This window comes from Brienomyrus brachyistius, chromosome 7 (genome assembly GCF_023856365.1).
Source record: "Brienomyrus brachyistius isolate T26 chromosome 7, BBRACH_0.4, whole genome shotgun sequence".
NCBI classification, from domain to species: Eukaryota; Metazoa; Chordata; class Actinopteri; order Osteoglossiformes; family Mormyridae; genus Brienomyrus; species Brienomyrus brachyistius.
This window is the reverse complement of record NC_064539.1, coordinates 419,542-442,664: the sequence shown is the minus strand read 5'-3', so window position 1 is coordinate 442,664 and position 23,123 is coordinate 419,542. Positions and strand designations below refer to the sequence as shown.

The 23,123-nt window shown below is 44.3% G+C and overlaps 1 protein-coding gene and 1 non-coding gene across 3 annotated transcripts in view; both read right to left on the bottom strand.

The window, feature by feature from the left end:
• Positions 1-898: 898 nt before the first annotated feature.
• The window catches only part of cdc42se2 (CDC42 small effector 2), a 32,043-nt gene continuing 9,818 nt past the window's right edge, over positions 899-23,123 (bottom strand). For both annotated transcript variants that reach the window (XM_049020986.1, XM_049020988.1), the window contains exons 2-5: positions 13,736-14,036; positions 4,224-4,325; positions 3,777-3,895; positions 899-2,965 (exon numbers count right to left, since the gene is read on the bottom strand). In XM_049020986.1, coding sequence (XP_048876943.1) covers positions 3,794-3,895; positions 4,224-4,325; positions 13,736-13,789 — 258 coding nt within the window. In that variant the 5' untranslated portion in view covers positions 13,790-14,036 and the 3' untranslated portion in view covers positions 899-2,965; positions 3,777-3,793. The remainder of the gene's footprint in view (positions 2,966-3,776; positions 3,896-4,223; positions 4,326-13,735; positions 14,037-23,123) is intronic.
• Positions 6,461-6,623, bottom strand: LOC125746911 (U1 spliceosomal RNA). The gene has a single exon (XR_007399090.1). It is a non-coding gene; the product is annotated as a U1 spliceosomal RNA (small nuclear RNA).

Here is a 23,123-nt window from a genome sequence, read left to right as displayed (position 1 = left end):
AAAGCAGCCGAAGGGTCCACTGAAGGCTGGCCACTTCTGTTAAGACGTGAACGCATAAATACTGGGTTTAAGCTGCAGATCTGTTCCCAGCACATACATCCCGCCTAATGTTTTTTCCACAAGCCACGGGCTGAATGTGCTGCTACGAAACTCAATGAGATCATTAATCCAGCACTCAAATCTGAAATGAAAACCAAGAGTGGAGATTGTTTAACATACCCACCGCTATATCAAGGAAAAGCTTCCTTAGATTTTCTCACGCTACTTTTTGTAATATTGACCCGTGATGTATATTTGATCAGGAGCCTCTGGTTGCATCCTTGGTCTCTTAGCTTCATCCTGCTCCATTCGTGCCTCTGCTTCTGTCGATCAGCTGACCAGCTTCCTCAGGGGAACCCGGGCAAAGGCCACGACGTTTGTCATCTCGTGGCTTCCAAGTCTCAGGAGCTTTGTAGATGTTGCTCATAATTCCAGAGCATCTGCCTGTTTGCAGAGTAGAGTTAGGAGATGAGGTACCACTTTACACTAAGGCTCCCTTTTGCCACTTGTAAATGGGAGTAAGTCATTAATGAAAAGAAAACTGTGTTATAACTTGTTTAAAATTGTCTATTAATAAGTGTTATAACCTAATTTATAATCAGATTATAAACCATTCATAAACCCTTTATATGGGTAGCCTTATTGTAAAGTGGCACCGGAGATGGGATCTACATCCCAGAATTTGGTACAATAGGTCTGAATCACCAGTAGTAGCAAGATTAACTACGTAACCAAACAATGCTCATTTGGACAAGCTTTCTGGTTACTAATGTTGGGAAAATATCATTCAGCCCAAACGATAATCCACATCTGTGAACCAATGGCAAACAGCAAGACATGCAACGTAAGGCAGACCATATAACATCAAAAAAAATATTTATTTCAACAGAATTTGGTAATCTACAAGCAAAACACTGAATGGGATGTAAGGGAGTACAAAACTCTGATATGCAGAACATTAACTACTATAAACATCTTCATTGATATGGGTGAATTCCCTGATGTTGAAATTCATTAGTGGCAAGATATGACAGTATTACAATGTTTTTAGTTGATATACATTAAGTATGCAGGTGTATATATAGATTAATATTAATTATACTGCTAACAGTATTGTTCATTTGTGCTTTTCATACCAGTATCAGTTACTATCCTTGTGACTCAACATGACTCCGTTGAAGGGCACATTCATCCCTCCTGTTTCTGTCTGAAACACTTCTGTCACTGGTAAACAATAAATATTGCCAAATTCTGTCCTCTTAAGCTGAAATACACCATAGTGTAGAAAATATTACATTTCCCCCCTTACAAACTGCAAATAATAACAATAAAAATAAAAAAGGCAAATAATTTACCCCAGGCTGTAGAAACAAGTAGTACAGTATTTACAAACATAAGCACTTGAGATGGAAGATGACAGGATGATGGGTGACAACAGCCACTGCAGGCGTGGTGTAGTTAGGGTGTAGCTGTGGATCAACACGACTGAAGCGAACACTATTTAGACATGGCTACTGAGAAACACTGAATCCCAGATGCAGTGACCAATTCAACTGAATTAGAAAACTATTTTAAAATTTGTCCAATATATATTTATTTATTTCCAGAACATGTTTTCAAATAGTATGTACATAGTAACTTTATGGTTCCTTTACAGCTTGTTAAAAGGTTCCAGCATTAAAATACCATAGTAAGAGTTCAATTTTTTGAACTTTTATCATTCGTATTATTATTTTTAAACGTTCCTTGGTTCTTTTTTGTATTTCAGTATTAGAAAACAGTGCAATATTATGTCATGTATACCTTGCATTTAATGTAGGTGAAAATATGTTTTTTGACCTGAGAAAAAAAATGTCCATATGCAATGATAGAAAGGTAACCTTGTTTTTGTTGCCGATAAACATACTGACGTGTCCTCACATAGCTAGCAGAGCCGGCCCAGCAGTCGTAAGGGGGCCCCGGGTACATCAAAGAGGAAAAGATGACATGTGCCGTAAGGCTTCGTTATAAAATGTGCAAAAGTTCAAAAATCGGTAGACCCTGCCCCCGGCCATGGGGGTCACGCCGCGAGAACTGTGAGCTGGGGTCTGGCGAAATACCGATAAAACGAAACGTCGTGCGAGCATCGTTGCCACAACAGCACAGGGAGCGACCATGCTAACTACGTCTAACACGTTACTGCACAGCGTACACAATTCACAGCTTGGGATCGCTGGGATCGATTTTACGGAGACACTTACAGCAGGATGTGGAGTGAAATGCCAGATATGTCATTTCAACATCAGTTATTTTTACAATTATTAAAAAAAAAATATGAATGAGGATTTGAGAGAGTTAACAGCGAAGTAACCTATTTTTCATATGGAGCAGTATAAAATTTGCCACAGCTGAAATATACTTCTTGTCAGACAAAAAAGTGCGAAAAAATAAAATAAAAATGCTTTATTCTCTAGCAACAGGCATCTGTCAGCTCTAGGCTGCAGCTCATGCCCATGATCAACATCTACCACAGGTCAAATAATAAAAAAATGTATTTTTCGGTTCTGGAGTTTCAAGTGTTATCACTGCTAATAATTAAAATAAAATAAATTAACGATCAGGGCAAATTACAGAAAAAGCATCTGCGCTTGCAGAGATGAGGACCATGCGGGCATACGGGCTGGATTGGGTGGAGCCGGGCCGGTACCAGTGTGGAGGAGCAAGCAGGCCATGGTTTCGGGCCCTGGAGCTGCGCCCGGCCACTGAGAGCGGCCATTTTTCAGAGGAGTGCGGATCAGTCCATGTGCGTGTGCACGTGTGTTTGGTTGAGGCGTGGTGTGTCGATTCTCGTCTCGCAGCTGGAGGGGGGATGGTGAAGTGTGACCGCCGAGGGCAAGAGGGACGAGAAAGGGGGCAAGGATGACGAAATAAGATGATTAGAAGGTAGCTGCGGAGACAAAATAAAGGCGTGCTTACATTTAGTTAGCAGACGCATTTATACAAATAAACCACTTGTTTGAGGGTCCAATTGAGAAATCACCCAGCCAAGCACAGGATGTGAACCCGTGACCTTCCGATCACAAGCACAGCACCCTAACCCACTGAGCTACATACTGTGATTACTGGAGTCTGGCACTTATATATTTACTTGGCAGATGTTACAATCGCAAGCATTAATAATAAATTAATGCAATTTATTAACCGGTATAAGCATTGTGATGCAAGATGGTCCTGAGAAGTCTTCAGTTCCGGGACTGAGCTTTTAGCCACATGGAAGATCTTCATACTAGGCGGCAGGGACTACTTAGAATAATCGACTGGAATCATCAACCATTGTGTTTATTTATTTGTGTAGCACACAGACTTGTAGGCTAAAAGGTAGGCAGGTTCCCTGCAAGGGATCCAATTGTGGAACCACAGGGAAAAGGATGTAACCTGAATCATTCCAGGAGGGGTGGGGTCACAGGGGCACTGGCCCCGCTGAAAGCTGATTGGCACCCAGAATGCTCCTTCTTCTGTCACTCACCTATTCATTGGCTAATGGTAAGGTTGGCCACTCTGTATGAAATTTGTCTCTGCTTAAAAATGTATGGCCTCCCACCTTTAAAAAACAAAAAGGACCCAGAACACCAGCACAATATCTAGCTGTAAAAGTGGGCACAAATGCAAGTTGCTTTTTTGTACTTGACTGCCAGCTGTGAGATTTTAATCACAGTTTAAGGGGTCACAGATGCCAGTGGCTCTGCTTGGCCTCTTACCACCAGCGCTCTCCGAGTTATCCTGCCTTAGTGTCCACCAGCTGCATCTGGACGCTGACGGGCATGGCCTCGCTGCCGTAGCCGCCTTTCGACTGCATTTGGTTCTGGATCGAGTTCACCTGTAGGAGGGACACCAAAGTGTCACAAAGGAAGGCATCAGCAGAGCATGGGCTCCATCTACCATTGTGAGGTAAAGCTCTTGGTATTCTAATAACTGTGAGGGAAAAATCCTACCAAGATGTATGGAGAAGAAAACACGCCAGGTTTATAGTGAAATACGCGTTTGGGATCTCTCTTGGGTGTGTCGGAGTTATGAGGGTGTGTTTGGCAGCAGTCCCCATTGTCCTGCTGGGGTTTAAATGCACTCCTGGGCCTCCCCTGACCCTTTACCTGCAGTTGTCAGGGTTAATAACGTCTCTGAGGTGCCCGGCCCACTTTTACACTCACAGAGTTCATGCCGCTGAAGAGGTCTCCTGATCCCACATGTGCCGTGTGCACGAAGTTAGTGGGCTCACCAATCATGCTCCGGTCGATGCGCCTCCGCCTTTTCTGCAGATCAAAGTGGTGGGGGGGCTGTCAGTACATGCACTCATGTAAGGCACCCATCCATCCATCCATCCATCCATCCATCCATCCATCCATCCATCCATCCGCGTAGAAATGAACTCTAATTCATGGCTATTTATGCATGATGTGTGCAACTGTCCAAAGACATTTTAAAGTAAAATTATATAGGAAACAAAGGACTTCTGTTCAATCAAGTATGAGTTTATGCTGATCACCTCTGATTTTCTTGCATGCTCATCTTCCTTGAACTGATCCTGAACTGAAATTCAGCATCCTGGGACCATCAAGTTCTCTAGACTTGGACATTCAGGTCCAAGCAAACCGACCTTCCCAAGAACGGTTTATAACGGTCAACAACAATGAGGATAAGGGGACAAATTCACAGATACACCAGGACTTAGGTCACCTACACTGGGAAGACGTCAATTTATTGATGCAAACAAGATTCAAAACAATTTTTTGAGGTATCCAACAAAGCTTCGAAGGAAATTCATGAACGACATTTTCCCACTTAAAATGCAAGTACTATGCAAATAGCCTGAAGATCATTTCAGATTTTGATTTATTACAACCCACAAAAAAAGAAAAACATAATTAGAAAGAAAACAAAGGCTGTAAAAGTTTAATGTGAAATTATCGCTGATTTATAAACAAACTCTCAAAAAAGTGCACACCTTATTTTAGTGCCCTTAGCACTGTTCTGGTCCATTATATGCATTAAGTGGAATTTAAGTGGAAATAAATCCTGTATCTCTATAGCCGAATGTGTGCGGTGCAGTTCGAGGGCACTTAGTTGTTTTAAATGTTCATAAATCTTTTCCATTGACTGAAAAACGAACATAAACTGACTCAGAGCAACGGCTTAGGTCATCTGGAGGGGAGGGAAACGTGAAGGACAAGCCCGAGCTCATAAACGTGAGCTTAACATAACGACGGTCTCGACCGCGGTGGCGTGCTTCGGTCACACGTGGCGGAGAACAGCAGCGTGAAGCCCAAGTTCATCTCTGGTGTTTGGAACCAACGTTTGAATCCTAAGAAATCAGCTTGGGCCAAGTTGTCCGTTCTCATGCTATGTGTGTGAAATATTCACTTAGCTACGCCCCGAGTATTAATGAGAAGAACATATTCCAAACCTCCATTCTATTCTGTGGTCGGGGGATGGTTTGGCGCTCAGTGGATTAGGCCTCTGTGCCTGTAATCAAAAGGTTGCCGGTTTGAATCCCAATCCTCAGCAGAATAAAAATGTTAATAATGGTACTTCATTGATCACCATGGGGAAATTTCCTTTTTTGCCTACCCGATCTTGCTCTCCGCGACACAGATACATACGTAGGTGAGAGCAAGCTTGCCAGCAAATGGCAGCCACCTCCAGTGATGCCCATGGAGCTGGGGGTTAGAGGCCTTGCTTGAGGATGTGTGACTGTCTGAGAAATGTCGTCTGTCTCTGTGCTCGCACCCCAAACTTCACTTTCACCTTGTCTCAAAGGAGAGCATTATGGGATATGTGAAAAGAAGTATTCTAAACATACCTGTACTGGTACTTGCACAGATGGCAAGAATGATTTCATTTCATTACCCCCTTTAAAATACATTTCATGGAATTCATTTAAACCTGTTAATTGAATTTCATTGGTTTCAATATTTTCACAGATTATAGGCTTATAGTACTAGTTATTATGCAAAATGTTAAGAGTGAGCTGGGGGTTATAATTCTACTAAATCCCTCAGCGAAATAGCGTGGCGATCTGGAGAAACACTGGTTGCTGCTTTGAGCTAATTGCACAGCCTTTGAGGGAGAAACTAATGAATCTCAATAGAATTTAGAATAGAAAAAGAATTTAGTGATTAACTGTCATTGTTTACACACCACAGCACACAGTGCACAACAACGAAATGTATCCTCTGCATTTAAGCCATATGTGACATCGTGACACAGCAGAGGGCAGCTAATCCAGCGCCCGGGGAGCAGTGCTTGCGGGCGGTACCTTGCTCAGGGTACCTCAATGGTGCGTTGCTGGTCGGGGATTCGAACCTGCAATCTTTCAATTACAAGTGCGCGTCCCTAACCATTAAGACACCACTGCCCACAAAAAAATAAAAATGGAAAAAAAAAAAATCAGGGGAGCACGCGAGCGCAGCCCCCCACTACCAGAAATTATGCAGTGGAGATTCCCACATTCGGGGAATTGGCAGGGGTCAGCACAGCCACAGTGCAATTGTGGGCCTCACTCTGGGTGAACCACCTTCATGATCATGGTATCTCCCCTGCCAGGTAAGTATTCACTGGAGAACGAGGTGGTCAGATGAGAAGGATCATCGGTCCGTTAGGGGCACAGCCCAGTTATCATACCCTCTGAGTATAGTGCTGATAAGGAAATGCAGGCCGCATTTAGTAAGCGCCCAGGGTGGGGCACAGCCCCACGAAGCAAAGCTGCATCCGGGTGTCCTATTAAAAACATGCAAAGAATCTGACCTGCTGTTTCTTCTGAGGACACAACAGTCCACGAAGGCTGAACATGCCATTGATTCAGCCTGTGGAAAGACGCCAAGGCCATCGGGGAAGGTCATCATGGGTGATGTAACAGAAATACCAGACAGGTATTCAAGGTCAGAATTTTCTTTTTTGTTGTTGGGGAGGGCCACACATAACTCTGTGCTGAAAAAAGTGATTGGAAAAGGCCAGTTTGACACCCCCTGGCAACCCTGTGTCATTGGGAACCTGCGGGCTTGGACCAGAGGAAGCTGCTAACCCAGCCGTCAAGCTCAGGGAGATGTGTTTAAGGATCCATTACGGGGCTTTGAAAGCTAAACCACAGTGGAGGTGGGGGGGAGTGGGGACAGCTGACTCTTTCACCTCTCGGGGGCTACAAAGAAAACAGAACGGAAAGGTGTGAGAGGGCTTTTTCTGAGCTCGGACTACAGAAGATCCACAACTCGCATGAACGTTGGACACTCAGGGTATACATGTGGCTTCAGGCCTGTGAAGTTACCGCCACACAAAGTGTGCACACTTAAATATTCCCACGATTTCAATCACTGATCCCGCAGATAAGACACATGGGCCTTGTAGACGAGATCTAGCCCCCCTTTAAAATGCATGACACACCAGTATATCAAGCTGTGACTTTGAGTACATTTTTACTTCATTTAAATTATTTACCAGGCACTTTAATCCAAAGTGACGTCACTTCTGAGAAAGCAAAGTCAGACAATCCTTGGAGCAACTCTGATTTAAGGGCCTCACTCAAGGGCCCAGTGTCGAAATCACCTTTACCCGCCATGGGATTTGAACAGACAACCTTCTGATCACAGATACAGCATCCTAACCAGCTAAGCTCCACACTGGCCCCATCATCGCATAGGCTGTGAGTTTCTGTTACTGTTTCACACTCTGGCTCTATGTGCTTTGAGACTGCCAGCTGTTTGGGGAGGGGTGTGAAGACAAAGGAGATACCACCCCCTCAAGACTCTTCATTCACAGTACTCCTCCATGATCTCAATGGGAATGCCACGCCAGACATCCGCCGACATGGTCTGCGGGACCCGTATGAGAACTCAACACACAGCACATACTGACTGCTTCCCATTCTCTCGGTAGGTTGTGGTCCTTCAAGAATCACGTTGGAGTTTAGATGATGTGAAACGAATTGGTGCTTTTTTCAGTATGGCTACACAGCAATTCTTTATTTTTCACACATCCCATCTTGCTCCCCTACGAGACAAAAACATACCAATGAGATTCAACCCTAGTGTCAGAGAACAGATTCAGCCATTTTTCCCACATCCCTGGTGCAGTTTTTGCCATTAAGACCTATGCTCTAGGGCCCAATGGTTATGCGACCACACTGCCAACCACGGGATTCAAACTGGTGACCATCCGATCACAAGTTTAATGTAGGTGCGACTGCCAGTATGCATCACCATCATCTTCCCACCATCCAAAGACCTGCAGTTCATATAAAGTGGACTAAAACATTACCTTTAGTGTATGACAGTGTGTGAGTGTGTGCCCTGTGATGGACTGGGATGATGGACGAGGGTCCCACTCAGGGTGCCCTCCACCACATTTTCTGTGCTTCGGGTGATACAGGTCCAATCCACAGGTAAGTCTCCATGCAAAACTGGATCTACACTTAGTTATGTTTTTCATACTGTCAAACCATCAAGAATGATTTCTTCTTTAATATTCAACTGCATATTTTAACCTGAAATTAAGGAATTAAGCAATAAATTGTTACTATCACATTTATTAATTCTTACTATGAGATTTCAATCTAAACAGCTATGCCTCATGTTATTAATTATGGAAAAAGGCCTGTTCGATATAAACAGTTAAATGCATAAAACCTCAATCTCACTTCTTCCAACATGACTTCACTGTTCCGTTATAATGGAGAAAAGCGGGTGGCCTTAGGTCAGTTTTGGCAGGAGACGGCGGTGATCTCAAACAGCCACACCGATTATGGCCCATCACATCAAATGAACCAATACTGTAAACCTTGATTTGAAGCATTACGCAATGCATTACTCATCCAAGGAATGGTAAGGTCAATAACTTAATATGAAAATATAAAATGCAAGAAGTGCCACATTTCAGAAAAAGCTGTTTACTTCAGATCATGTGCAGCACTGAAAAGCAAGACTAAGAACTTTCTAACTTAAGAAAAACCTTCAGAGCACTATTAACTACTACTGTGTTAATAATGTGTTTATAACATATTTCATGTAAGATGCTGTGTAAATGCTATTCTGGAAAATTCCAATACATTCTCGGAAAACACATCATCAACTTGTTATTCTGCAGTAAAATCAATCAAAAAAGTTAAATAAAAACTTTCTTAAAACATACATATTCAAACTTAAAATGCATGGGACTTAAGGACTAAAATGTGCACTGAAAGAATGTATCCTTTTCTCCAAAAGTCAGAACACTGTTCCACATTCATCTGAGCTATTCAAGGCTGTGGCTTTTGAACACTTCAAACCCCAGAGTTTTTTTTTCCTTTTCTTTAATAACTGATCGTGGGGGCTCACTAACCTTAGAAGCTAATCCATATAAGTCTGATGACGACGATAGAAGCGTGGGTAATTTGGGCTTATCTGGGACACTGTCTCACTCACACATGTATATACACACACACACACTTGGAAAGATCTTCCCCCTGGGAACCTGTGACCTGATTTTAGCTCCTCGTCTTCCGAACGGCACTCTAAGTTTGAATGTGTCTGGGGGGGTAGGAGTACAGCAAAGACCAGGACCAAAGAAGAGAATCGCTAAAATTTGTAAAAAGACAATAAAGCACAGCATGTAGAACGTGTCAGAGTCACCAGTCTCAGGGAACGACAGACACCTGGACATTCCGAAATAATTTTGAGGACAGGACACCCCCACGAGAGCTGCACGTGGTGCATTTTGACAACAGGCTATCCCAAGCACACGTCAGTCTGAAGAACCCCCAACACTGCCATCGTCGCTGCTACCGCAGTGGTACCAAAGTATGCAAACATCAAACACATATAAACTGCAAAAAATGACAAGCTACGTTTTGACTTCCTGAAGGCCCAATGAGAGCTTTCAGAAAGCAGCCATTTAGAAACACATCATTTCTCTAAACAAGACGTCCCTAATTAAAGCTACATACCAATTAAGTTTCCAAAACACCCGAGTACCTGGGACTCCATGTTTTCCTTATTTACAACAAATACACATGAGGACACCCCAGACAACACATCCTGTACCCACAGGAAACAGCCGACCTAAAGGAAGGCATTTGGGTAGGTGGCAAATGGTAGATACCCTTCAATATCATGGGGATATCCCACATGCCTGCCTAGCATATACATTTTATATATACGCATATGCGGGGGCGGCATGGTGGTGCAGTGGTTAGCACTGCTGCCTCACACCTCTGGGACCCGGGTTCGAGTCTCCGCCTGGGTCACATGTGTGTGGAGTTTGCATGTTCTCCCCATGTTGTCGTGGGGTTTCCTCCGGGTACTCCGGTTTCCTCCCACAGTCCAAAAACATGCTGAGGCTGATTGGCGTCGCTGAATTGCCCATAGGTGTGCATGTGAGAGTGACTGGTGTGTGCGTGTGCCCTGCGATGGGCTGGCCCCCCATCCTGGGTTGTTCCCTGCCTCGTGCCCATTGCTTCCGGGATAGGCTCCGGACCCCCCGCGACCCAATAGGATAAGCGGTTTGGAAAATGGATGGATGGATGGATGGATGGATATACGCATATGCATAATATATACAAGGTATGCAGATCTCTGAAATATGAGAATTAGGACAAACTGTATGGAGAACAAGCTTGCTATTGTTATTGTTCTAAGGACTGGGGGGAACTGGGATTGGGAGGCTCCCAGGGTCCTACTGTCACACCGTGTTAAAAAGCGTGTCCTAAGAATGACATTATTACAGCCGATTTGACATTTCAGTTCAGCGCCTTTTAAACATGAAATCTGACTTTAATCACTGGTGGTCTACTAAGATTTTATATCATTTGGGTCATTTTTGAGCTGAGAGTTCGAAACTAAACTGAATCTGGATGAGAATGGAGTGATTAAAATTGACGTGTTGGCTCCTGCTTTGTCTGATGCTTGCGCCTCAAGGTCCCCACAAGTCTAGCAGGATTATTTACATAAATAAAATTATATAGCATAACTTCCAAGCATAACAAACAAGTCTGGTATTCTTGAAAGAAAGAAAAAAAGCACTGGTGGTGGTTTTGAGTCAAAGCACAAAGAGTACATAAAATCAAGATTAAAACCATATTATTCTGATAAACTTTATAAAAAAATTGCAGTTTAAATCTTCCTCCATGAAAATAAAACATCTGAAGGCTAAGAATTGTGCCACAGGAGGCTTGCTGTTTGCCCATAAATTCGGTACTAATTTGACAATTAAAAATATAATAATTGGAAGCTTAAAACCCAAAGATGTTTGTGGGAAGAGGGACACTGAACAGAAAAGGAAGCCTAATTCTGGCCGAAGTAAATCACTCGCGATGCGTTCTGGATCGCGTGCGGAGCAGCATGCAATAATTCCTCCCTGGGCTCCCCGCGTCACTGAGATCAGATGTTATTGTCGCGGTGTTGCACTAGTGACTCTCGTGTCTAGTAAAACAGCCTGAAACATCAAGGCCCTCCAGTTGAATGAAAGAGGCTGGGACAAAGGGTACTTATCCTCTGTTGTGCCTCCTGCCTCGATCCAGTTCCCGCCAAGCCTCTTGTAACTCTGCCATTGAAGTGCTACTCCACTGAAACAATGGCCTGCCTTTTGTCATTCGAGAGATTCACAGACCATGGTTCTCGCTCTGTGCTTTCTGGCAGGAGTGCTTGCCTTCAGATACAGTCTTAAAGCAGGGGTCCACCACCATAGCAAATGCTGACAGACACTGATCAAAATGCAATTTTTTACCATTGACAAAATAGTCAAAAACGTAGCCTACGTAGGCTTCTTTTCCCCAAGGAGAAGGAACAGATTCCAGGTCCAGAGAGTACAAATCCAGACCAAGATTTTGTTTCAACCAACCAGTTGAGCACTCTGTGACTGTGACTCTTTATACTCAACTGGTTGGTTGAAACAAAATCTTGGTCTGGATTTGTACTCTCTGGACCTGAAATCTCCGCCCCCGCTTGCCACGGACACAGTAGTCTACGTACGGGCAAGCTGACGATCCCTGGTCTTAAGTATAGATAACGCAAAACTGAATCCTCTCATCTGCACATTTACACATAATTATGCTACGTTACAGATGCAGACCATATTTTATATTATATATATATACACACACACACACACACACACACACACACACACACACACACACACACCCTACTCCTTGGGGGGAAAAGCCAGGGAAAAAACCTTGTGCCTGTTTACCATGGCAGAAGCAGACATGTGCTTCAGATTCCTCGCATGTTTTAACCATAAAAGGTGACAGAGGTGGGGGTTGGGGTCATACGTCGCTTCTTTCACAATGCTAAATGTGGAGCTATGATTGGGGAGGGGGGCACCCTGAGAGATAGAAAGGGGATCGTCTACTCTTGCTGTGGCAACCACCCCCCACCCCCACTACGGCAAGGGAGTGCGTCAGTGATGCCGTTGCATTTGGCCGCCAGTCCCGCTGCACTCAGGCCCAAACGCGGCCATCCCTCCACCCCCAACAGACCCACTTTCCGTGTAATTTTAGGCTTCATACTCCAGACAAGCAGAGTTTCGCTTAGCTTACAGGGTTTTGTGAAGAGGAACCTTTACATTTTCATCAAATAATCACACGGTATCAATAATACGCACAAAACATCTCAGCGGCATATTAGGGAATTTAGACCCATGAACGATTTGAGGAACTACTGGAGTCTGTATGATTATCAGGAACCACTTCTTGCTATACTTCCCTATGGCTTTTTTCCATTTACATTTCATTTACTTAGATGCATTTATCCTAAGCGGCATTCTGTTGAGAAGGCAGGGCCAGACAGTCCCTGAAACAACTGGGGGGTTAAGAGCATCGTTCAGGGGCCAAATGGTGAAATCACTCAAACCTAGGATTTGAACCCGCGACCATCCAAACTTAATCCTGGAACAAACTCAGCACACTTCAACCCAAATCAAGTCAGACAAACAGGTATCCACGACAATTTACAGATGAGTGGATTTGGGCTTCGAAGGATCAGAGCCGGAGACTCCCTGCAGGGTCTAGACACTTCTGGTTGAAAACCGCAGAAGAGAATTTCAAAAGAACCATCATGAATCTGTTCTCACTGATGCCTGGAAATGTACAATTAAAGAAGGTTCTCCAATCAAGGTCTATAATTTGATTGGTTATATAAAGGAGTAAACATGCATACATGAACTGTATTTTGAAACCCCATATATTACACATCTTTGCTTTATGTTCATGGTAGAAACGTTTAAACAATGAAGGCTGCCTTCAATAGTCACTGTGCATCAGCTGAGAATCATTGGGAAATGTTGTAGTTAATCACAGCAGTACCCTGGCCATTATTTACTCTACCCACGTCACTAGATTTTCTATGCATACATAGTGCATGTACGTATGGAGGGGGTGAGCTTATCTGTGCAGAGACATGCAAGGCAGTTTCTACATCAACCAACAGAATGTCTTGGTTTACATTAATTTAAGGGGAAATTAAAACAAGAATAAATAAAACTTTGGGAGTTACACAGTCAGTCTGGTTTCATGCATATGGCTAACGTCCATTCATCGCAGCTGTGCTACGAGACACAGGTGAGCTAACGTCCATTAATCGCAGCTGTGCTACGAGACACAGGTGAGCTAATGTCCATTAATCGCAGCTGTGCTACGAGACACAGGTGAGCTAATGTCCATTAGTGGTGAGTGATCTATGCTATCAGAAAAACTTACCGGCTGAGGCTGCTCTGCGATGCAGCAGTTGAAGCACAACCAGAACTCGCTCATGGCTAAAAAGTCCTAAAGTGCTCCTGTGCCAGTGGTCCGTGGGGTTCCGGGGCACGCAGCCGCTGAAGATGGCTCTTCCCTGTACGTTCCCTGAGGATGGCGCTCCGGGCAGGCGGTCGACGGAGCGGCACGGTCCGAGTCCCGGGGAGCCAGCAGACGAGAGGCAGAAACACGACTTTGGAGGAGAAGTGTGGAAGGGGAGGGGGGAGGTTTGATGAAGTCGTTTCCTGGCTCTTCTGGGTAGCACCTGAAACCACATAAATCAATGCATTTCTCACAGTGCAATACACCGATTTCTCAGTTCTCTAACTGCATTTGGTTCAGAAGGTAACAGAAGACGCCCCATGAGCCAAAATGTAGACCCATCTCTGTGCGGCCGGAACTGGTAGCTTTAGTCAGGCATCTGAATTCTCCTTCAGTTTCCACTTTTTGGAGGAGGACAGCAGCACCTCTACATTTCCTGCAATGCACCCATCCCTAAGGAGAGTTACCTTTATCACAAGAGGCTCCTGGAAACCTATGCTGTTTTGGTGTTGGACACCACATGCTGGCACGGCAACAGTTTAACAGCTGGAGTGCTGGTGAGGATGTCCCATAATCACAGCTGCCCACATACACCTCAAAGCTGCCCACATACACCTCATATTTTACGACCACCAGTGTGGAGGAACGGCATGAGATAGTATGTCGAAGGCAGGGTCTGGGACCTCAGACCGCCCGCAGCGAAGGGCTGTTTACTGTACCCAATACCCCACATAATTGTAGGTGTACTGCACAATTAATTACCAGGCAGTCTCTCCAGGAAAACGGTCCGTTTTACAGGCAGAATAACACATCGCTAGCAGCTATGCCAGCGCACACTGGGACATTTATTTCCCACTGGTCTGTTACAAGAACATCACCACATTACTGGGCATCATTGGGCAGCACCTCTTTTACAGCAATTTACTTTTGCAGCATTTATGACTACACGCTTTTAAAAGCAGCCATTCATAAAAACAAAGCTGCAAGTTCTTATTGATTTTGATCTAAATGTTAATGACAAGCCCGACGATAGATTACGGCCTGTGATCATGTGTCTTTGTGATTGGATAATACACTCCGCCTCCGCCCCCCCCCCCCCCACGAACAAAACCCAAAACCTGGGAAAGCAAGGAGAATCAGTATCAGGTCACCAACAGAGCCTCAGAAAGGTCTTGGGGGGTGGGATGGGGGTCACAAACACATTCCTTTCAGTTCCATTTAGCCATAGACAAAGGAAAACACAATGGCCCAGCTGGGAAGTGCATCCCGTTAGCTACCATATCTCCAGATTGCTAATGCTAACATACTAAACTTAGGCATGTGCCAAGCTCAAATGCTACTTAAATCCACAATCGTTTTTGGTGTAGCATCTCAAACTGGGCACCCAGTGCAAAAACCCATATACAACTGCGAGTTTCATTTTTCCTATCCAGTACTATGAGACTTCAGTGACACCAGTTGTCTCGCCACACGTGGCTACGAAGTTCCACCTCATGATGCACCATGGGCCCGAATCGTTAAAACCCTTGAATCTATTGCAGGTGTGAAGATGGATTATTACGTTCGCAGACATTTCCAGATCTTAGCTGTCAGTTTTCCCAGGTTTCAGTGTCAGAAACGCAAATAGTATTAGAAGCACAAACAGTCTTTAAATATGCTGTAGAATATACATCAAAATACAGCCGTAGTATGTACTTGTACATTTCATTGCCTATTTGTTTAATGTTATTTCCCAAAACAATGCATTTATCGATAAAACTATTGTCATTCTAATGGTGTCATCCTGCTGCTTGGCATTTTTTTTGTACTTCAAGCCACCTCCAAACTCTAAAACCATATTATCCTTTGGGAATGTGAACCAATTAGAGAATACCAGCAGTGTGAATGACGTCGTCTTCCGTAGGTACGCGGTTCAGCTAGCACTTATTTGCAAGGCTCCAGCAGGACAGTCCATGATTTATGAAGATACAAGGCCTCTGATGCTGCTCTCCTGTGGCTTGAGCCTTTCCCCAAAGATTATTAATAGTCTTGAGGAGAGGGTTATGAAAAACCCTGCCAGCAAGGGGTGGTGCTTCTCCATCGAAAACGCGCCAAAAGGCCGAGCCCAGGGATGCTCTGAACAAAGGGAAATAACAGAAGAGGCACCCGGATGCCTACGGAAGGCAGGCTGCCTCCAGGTCCCAATCTCTACACCCCTTTTGTCTGCTTTGGCCATGGTCACTCATGTAGTCCATTCTACCGGGTTAATTGTTTAGTGTATGTGTTGTGAAATAGAAATATATAAAAAGAACCCCTTTACATCCCCTTATACTGTTTTCTCTCTTGTCCCATTCCACTTTCCTTATTATTCCGTTACACCCCATCCCTAGACTTGGGGGATCATATCACGGCTGACAGTGAAGAGACTAAGTCAGCCAGGTACACATTGCATGTTAATTCTTGGGTCAAAGTCCTGGAATCAGAATGAATACAGGATAATCTGAAGTGCAACCGAACGATTCAGAGACCACTCCAACATAACACACGCAATGTTTTCAAAAGAGGACGGCTGCAATTGATGCAATGTCAAAGTCGGGATGACAGATTTGAAACAGAAACATTATTGGGGTGACTGTCACCCATGCTACAATGTCAATAACTCAGGTCTTGTGGATCATGTAGAAAAAAAACAAGCCCTCCCCCGTTTACCGTCAGTGGCAGGAGGAAACGGATAAAAGGAGTTTGGGTGCCCAAGGAATCCAGAAGGATCTTCTTCACAACCATACAGACTGAATCTAACCTGAAGTGCAACATAAATACAAGTAAATAAATAAAAAAAAAAAATCTAACCACAGTGGGCGTTTCTCAGTGCTAACTGTAGCACTGCATGTCTTGTTTAGCTATGACGCAGTTCTAAAAAGAACAAGCAGAGAACACACCTTTAACCATTTCCCCACATTTCTGGCCTGTAACTCTAAGTTCTGTTCTGTACAGCCAATGTTCTGTTCCATTTAAAAATATTGTCTTGCCGCTCCAGCAAGCCAATAGCTCCGCAACTTGCAACCAAGCATTCAGTCACCCCAGCAGGATTGTAGGTATTCTGGTTTCTATCAAATTAGGTTTGCATTATTTAAAACGAAACCTTACTTGACTCACCCGCTTGCCAAACAAACCATGACAATATATAATTTGTTAGCATGTTAGCTACAATAAAAGTAAATCAAATCTTGAATCTTAACCTTAGTCTGCTGGTTTTTGAGCTACTGTCGTTCGTGAAGCAATTTAACAATAACTATATCAAGCAATATACAGCACTAACAGAAGGTGGGCCACTGGCTTAATTCTGTAATAAATGTCAGATTTATTGGTTTCACAACATAAGAATATTGACAAACAATGTTTAACACATCTGCACAAATTTCCCACACATACATTTTCTTTTTATTAAGTGTCATTTTTTTTACTGATTCATTCAGTTCTGTTCTCGACATTTCACTATTAATTGCAATTGCAGTCACTGGCTCCCAAAGTGATACTAAACACAAATATTTGGTGTTCTACGTTATTGCAAAGGTGGTACTGACCATGCAATGAGACTGCTCGTCAAGGAACTTATAAGCTTTAGAACAGCTCTTTTAGGACTATAATGGGTTTCTAATGTGATATAGTTTAAAAAAATAAATGAATAATTTAGTGATTTTTGTTATAAATCCAATAAATCTGCAATATTTTTACTGAATTAAGCAAGCGCCCCAGGACTTTGTGAGCGCTACATATGAAATTTGTATTCCCAGTTGGGTGATTTGACGAAAAATTGTTAGCCGTACTTCCTGACACATAGCATGTATTAAAAATGAGCTGCTGAACCGCATCCTGTCATGAGATTCCCTCTCCACCTTCAAAAAACGGCTCGAGACCCATCTGTTTCAGGAATTCCTCCACTGGCCTGAGACCTCTCCATAAATTCCCTGAATGTTCTTCATGCAGCACTGTCTGCTGATTTGAATAGTCGTCTAATTAGGTTCCTGCTTTGTTGGGCAGATGCTGTGTAGCTCTCACTACAATACTGCTTACACTTGTACCTGGGTGTGCATTGGGAGCTCAGTCTAGCTGCACTTTTGCCTAGTCGATTCCTCGACAAGCCATATGCTTGTAATGCTCCATTTACTTGTGCGTCCTTTTGCACTTGCAACAGAAAAATTAAATGAAAAATAATTTTTTTTTTTTTTTAAATGGATAGTGTATGATTAAAAAAATAAATAAATCTAGACCACAGTCACCCTCAAAGGGCAAAACTGCAGTGAATGTAAACCTTCTTCATACAATCGCACCGCATGCGTAATTAGTGCAGGAGACACAAAGAGGAGAGCGGGGGCAACACAGGGCTTCTGGCTTTGTGTCTCCTGGGCTGTGGGGGTAGTACGTGTCCATGCATAACACCCAAGAACTTTCCACTTTACGTGCCCCAGGACAATGGAAAGCAGCACTGCCTCCGTTCAGAAGCCTGGTGTGACACTCAGCTTCATCAATAATCCCCAGAGATCTCCGAGCTCACGAGGATGTACTCATTTTCTCCAGTGGCCAATGGAGCAGGAAGATGCCCGCCATAAACTCCAGTAGCTTCCCCCCACCCCCAAGGGAGGAACTAGCAAGATAGGTGGTAGGGAGTTTGATTGTGGTCTGAAGACCCTTGTTGTTGGGGTCCTGGCTATGGACAAAAAAAGACATGCTCCAGGATGGGTCTCACGTCTCTGTTAAAGTACGATGCGGTGCACAGTGTTCGGTCAGTCCTGTCCACATTCATGCCGTAACGTCGTACGTTAACAGGGACATTAACACGGCCTAATTTACCGACCAGGAAGCGAGACACTCACCAGCATAGCGTGTCAGACACCAACCTCGGCTGCCTGGTAACTGGGGAGGTGGAAGCAAGGATAAAAGAACGTCTCTTTTCTGAGGGGGGTCAGCTGGGGGGGACAGGGTGAGAGACTGGGTTGTAGAAAACGAAAGCATGGTCTTTCTGGGAACTTGTCATCCGGGGTGGGTTTTGTCCCTCCGGCACTCAGTCGCATGACTGGCGAGAGTTTTCGCGCCGTCATGTCTCTGACCCCGCCCAGTCTCTGACCCCGCCCAGTCTCTGACCCCGCCCAGTCTCTGACCCCGCCCAGTCTCTGACCCCGCCCAGTCTCTGACCCCGCCCTCATTCTCTCCTCTACCCAGCCCCCACCCAGCTCATCCTCCCACGCCCAGCTGACAAAACCGGCAGCTGGCTGCACTAACCCCCCTGCAAAAAAGCATCTCATTGAAGTTTTTGAAAATCCCGCATAAATGCAATTGGAAGGACAGACTTTTTTTTTTTTTTTTTTAAAAAAGCAGTAATGTGTCTCAAAAGCATCCATAAGAACATTGTACACACTCAGCGCAAACCAAAACAAGTATCCAGTGAAGTAAACATTTAAGGGTCATAAAGTAAAGAATCTAAAGCAGTCGTTTTGTTGGATATCCAGCACGAGACCACAGCAGAAACCTGGAAAGATATTTATAAATGAGCATTGGGGGGGAAAAGAGAGAGAGAGTAAAAGATCCATTAACAATCTCATTTGCCAACGCATCAACAGGACAATCGCATTCTTGTTTTTAGAGCCCAGCCCTCATTATTCTTTTCAGAGCCCTGTTTCCACGGCAGCAGCCGCCCAGCCGGACCTTGGCTGTGGACACGGGTGGAGCAGGGGATTCAGGCAGCAGAACTGCACAAAAGACCAGGTCTCTCCTGCACTCCTGAGCACACGAGCAGGGCTGCGAGCACACTCTAGGGGCAAGAAACATGCGGCCGGCGGGCTCGCTGCCAGCCAAGGAGGCCACACCTCCATGCAAATGAGAGGGGAGAATACCACGTTGCATGTGTGCGCACCCTTGCATCGGACATGCACATTCGCGCGATTTGCATGTTTATAGACACTTCCAAGAGTATAAATTGCCGTGGGGACTCCTCAGTGGAACAAATTAGTCAATATGGACAAATCAGTGTAGAAATCCATCCGCTAATTGGGCTGGCCAGTTTAGTTTTAATTGACTGACTGGCTGATTGATTGTGAGACCACCCAGTATTCACTTTTAATGTCTCATGCTTCAGATTAAAAAACGATTTCAACTCCTAAGATGGAAACTCATACTGTTTTTTTTTGTTCAAACTTAGACACCAAATACATGCTAACAGGCACTGAACCACATTTCATCCATTCAGATAGATATTGACGGTTCACATGGAAGGGGATTGACATTTGCATTTGGGTAATTAGCCTAAAAGCTGCCAATAATATTTCACAGAAGCTCAGGATACAAGTACTCTCTGTGACAGCATTTGCGCACCACTGCCTACGACAAGACTGTCAAGCCTCCGAATGATATGTCGTTCACGGCAAGCCAATGATTTCATGCTGGAACAATGACGTTCTGGGCCAAGAAATGTCACTCACATGGTATTAACCCTACAAGACAGGAACCCAGCATGAAAAATTCTGAGCTTCAGGACCAGCTGTGCTAAGAATGTGTCAGTAAATGTGACATGGCGTTTAAATATGGCAAAAAAATGAAGCCTGTTGTGTAACTTCTAACCAATTTGTGCCTTTGTTTGTGACTGGGGCTGTACCCTCAATGGTCTGCCAATGGTACCCCAGGTGTAGGTAAATGTACCTTTCAGTCTAATTTAAGGTACAGAAATGGACTCTGAAGAACATTCCCAAGGTAGAAACAACATTAAAGTACCCCCAGCGGTACAAAAATGTTCCTCATTGTACCTTTCAAAATACTGAAATGAACTATTACCTACAGCTAAGGGTACAATGCAGTGACAAGCAAAGGTACAAATTGGTACTCTTTTTTTTTGACAGTGCATGGCACTGGAGAATGGGTACGGCCGGGCACATTAGATCAGCTGGAAAAGCACCTCACATGTCTTTCTGCCATGCCGTTATGTCGGTGAGCACACACTATACACACGGAGATGAGTGAAAGTTCTCTCTCACGTTATCTCACGAACACCGCAGCACAGGATCTAGAGACAGATACAGCGGAATTATGGGGGCAGACTTTCTGGATAAGCAAAAGTGGCTCACGAAATGATGCAACAGGCCCGGCGGCCCCGGACCAGCTTATTTCCCTGATTATCTCAATCTCGAGTAAGAAAAATTCCCTTAAAAAGTATCCAGCGAGGGAACAGATTAGCCCGGCGATAGCAGGTCACTCAGGATGTATTCATCTATTCATGTGTTTTGTTTGGCAGCGCTTGCTCGGCTTACGGGGGGGGTTTACGCGTGCGCTGAATGGATGTAGTCATCGAATCGGGCAGAAGGCAGCACAGCCGTACAGTAGATCCCAGACGGGCCGAAACAAAAGCAGCTCGGACATCTGCAGCCGCCTGAATGAGATGCTTCTCGTCCCCCCTGTGGGGTTTCACCGGGTCCGGCTTGGCCTGTGCCAGGGACTGAGCACAGGGTTCCTCACCTCTCCATCACGCTCCTGCAGACCTTCCCCCCCACAGCAGAGCTGAAGGACCCACTGGAGTCGTGTTTCACGTTAGAACATCTGGGACAACCCGTAGCATTCTATTTTGTTAAGCCCGATGCTCTTGTGACCAGTTCACGCACCAATGAGAACAGGCAAGCTGTTTGTGAGCATTCTAGCAGGTGGACTGCTTGCGTCAGGGTAAGAGAGCAGCTGATGGGACTGAGCAGCCCCCCCCCCCCCAACACTCTATGTACAGAAGTCTCGATTAAGCTACACAACCCAAATAAGGATAAGGTTCATTTCAGACAAGCAGTGAACCCCATTTCAACACGTTTCATTTTGTATTTAATATTGGCACTTGTGTGTGTTTCACACTCCAAAATCAGCCAGATACCTCTCATATGGACAAGGGCCGGAGTGGTGCAAACAAAACTCATTTTTTGAACAGTATTATGACTAAAACAATCAAACAGCTACTGTAGAACTGAGAGTTGGTGCACAGCACTTGTGGTCAGCCAATAACCAAAATGATACAGAAACCAAAAATGAGAGTCTGTACCTTTACTGGAAAATGTGTGTTTTACTGTTGATAGAGGAAGCAGTTTCTCCACACTCCTAGTTGTGCTGCCGAGTTCTTGGTGGCTCGCGACCTTCTGGAAACACCTCATCCAACAGCACTTCCAACCACTGACCTGCTCTTCGTCTTCATCTGCCATATCATGCTGTGGCTGTATTGGATGCTCTTGTTTTTTGCAGTTTTTTTTTTTTTTTTTACTTGTTTAGTAGGAACCTGGTACTCGTGATGTTTTGATTTAAATAGCTCTCCTGTTGCACTTTTTTCCAAGGCTTTTTCTGGTCATTCATTGGCAGCATACCTGCACTTATACCAAAGTTGGCTCCTTGACAGCTCCATGGTTGTGATGTATTATTTGCCTTGTGTGTGCAAAGCTTTGGACAAAGGTGTCTACAAAATAAGTAAATGTAAAAAGATAAATGCAGAGCCACTTATAGATCACCAAGGTGTCTTCAGCTGCCGGGAGTACGTGTCAAAACAGGAATGTTCCATTTGCATGTGTCTCTTCTCGCTAAGCAGTAGCCGAAGGAGTCGCTATTCCGAGCCCATAGCTGTTTCCGGGTGAAAACACGAGCGACGGGAGGCTGGCAGCTTCACATTCGGCATCATACTCACCGTCAAAGAAACTTCACGTTTACACACTCAAAAATAAATACCCAAATCTTAACGGTCCCAAAGAAAGGGTGTTGTGTTGGGTGGCAAGACACCATAACAAACTGTGACAACAGATGATATCCACACTCAGCACCAATATCTTGCACCAAAGTGCTAAGTAGGATTTGGTGGCCAGCACTTATAATTAGTTATGATTTTTAGATCTGACACATTCATGACCCAACGATAAGGAATTACCCAAAAGGAAATGCCGTCAAGTTATCTGAGGCTTTGAATGGAATGTTTTTCCACAGAGCAACAAGCTGAGCTTTCATGTGGCCAGAATTACACGATGCCTTGATGCTTTTGTCCCATCCAGAGTTCACCAACATGCCGCACGGAGAACAAGCAAAAATTGCTGAAAAACACGGCTCATAGTAGAGGAGAGGAGCAGTTTATGATGCTGCATCTAAACAGCAGCAAAGGACTGCTTCTTTGCAATGTTGTGCATTGCTGAATGAACTACTAAGTCTAGACAGTCAATGCAATGCAATTATTTACAAACTATTATGAAATTACAGGACAAAAAGTAACATGACTGTTGTAAACTTTTGATAGTTTGTTTCATTCCTCGTGCTGTAATCCTACATTCTTCTA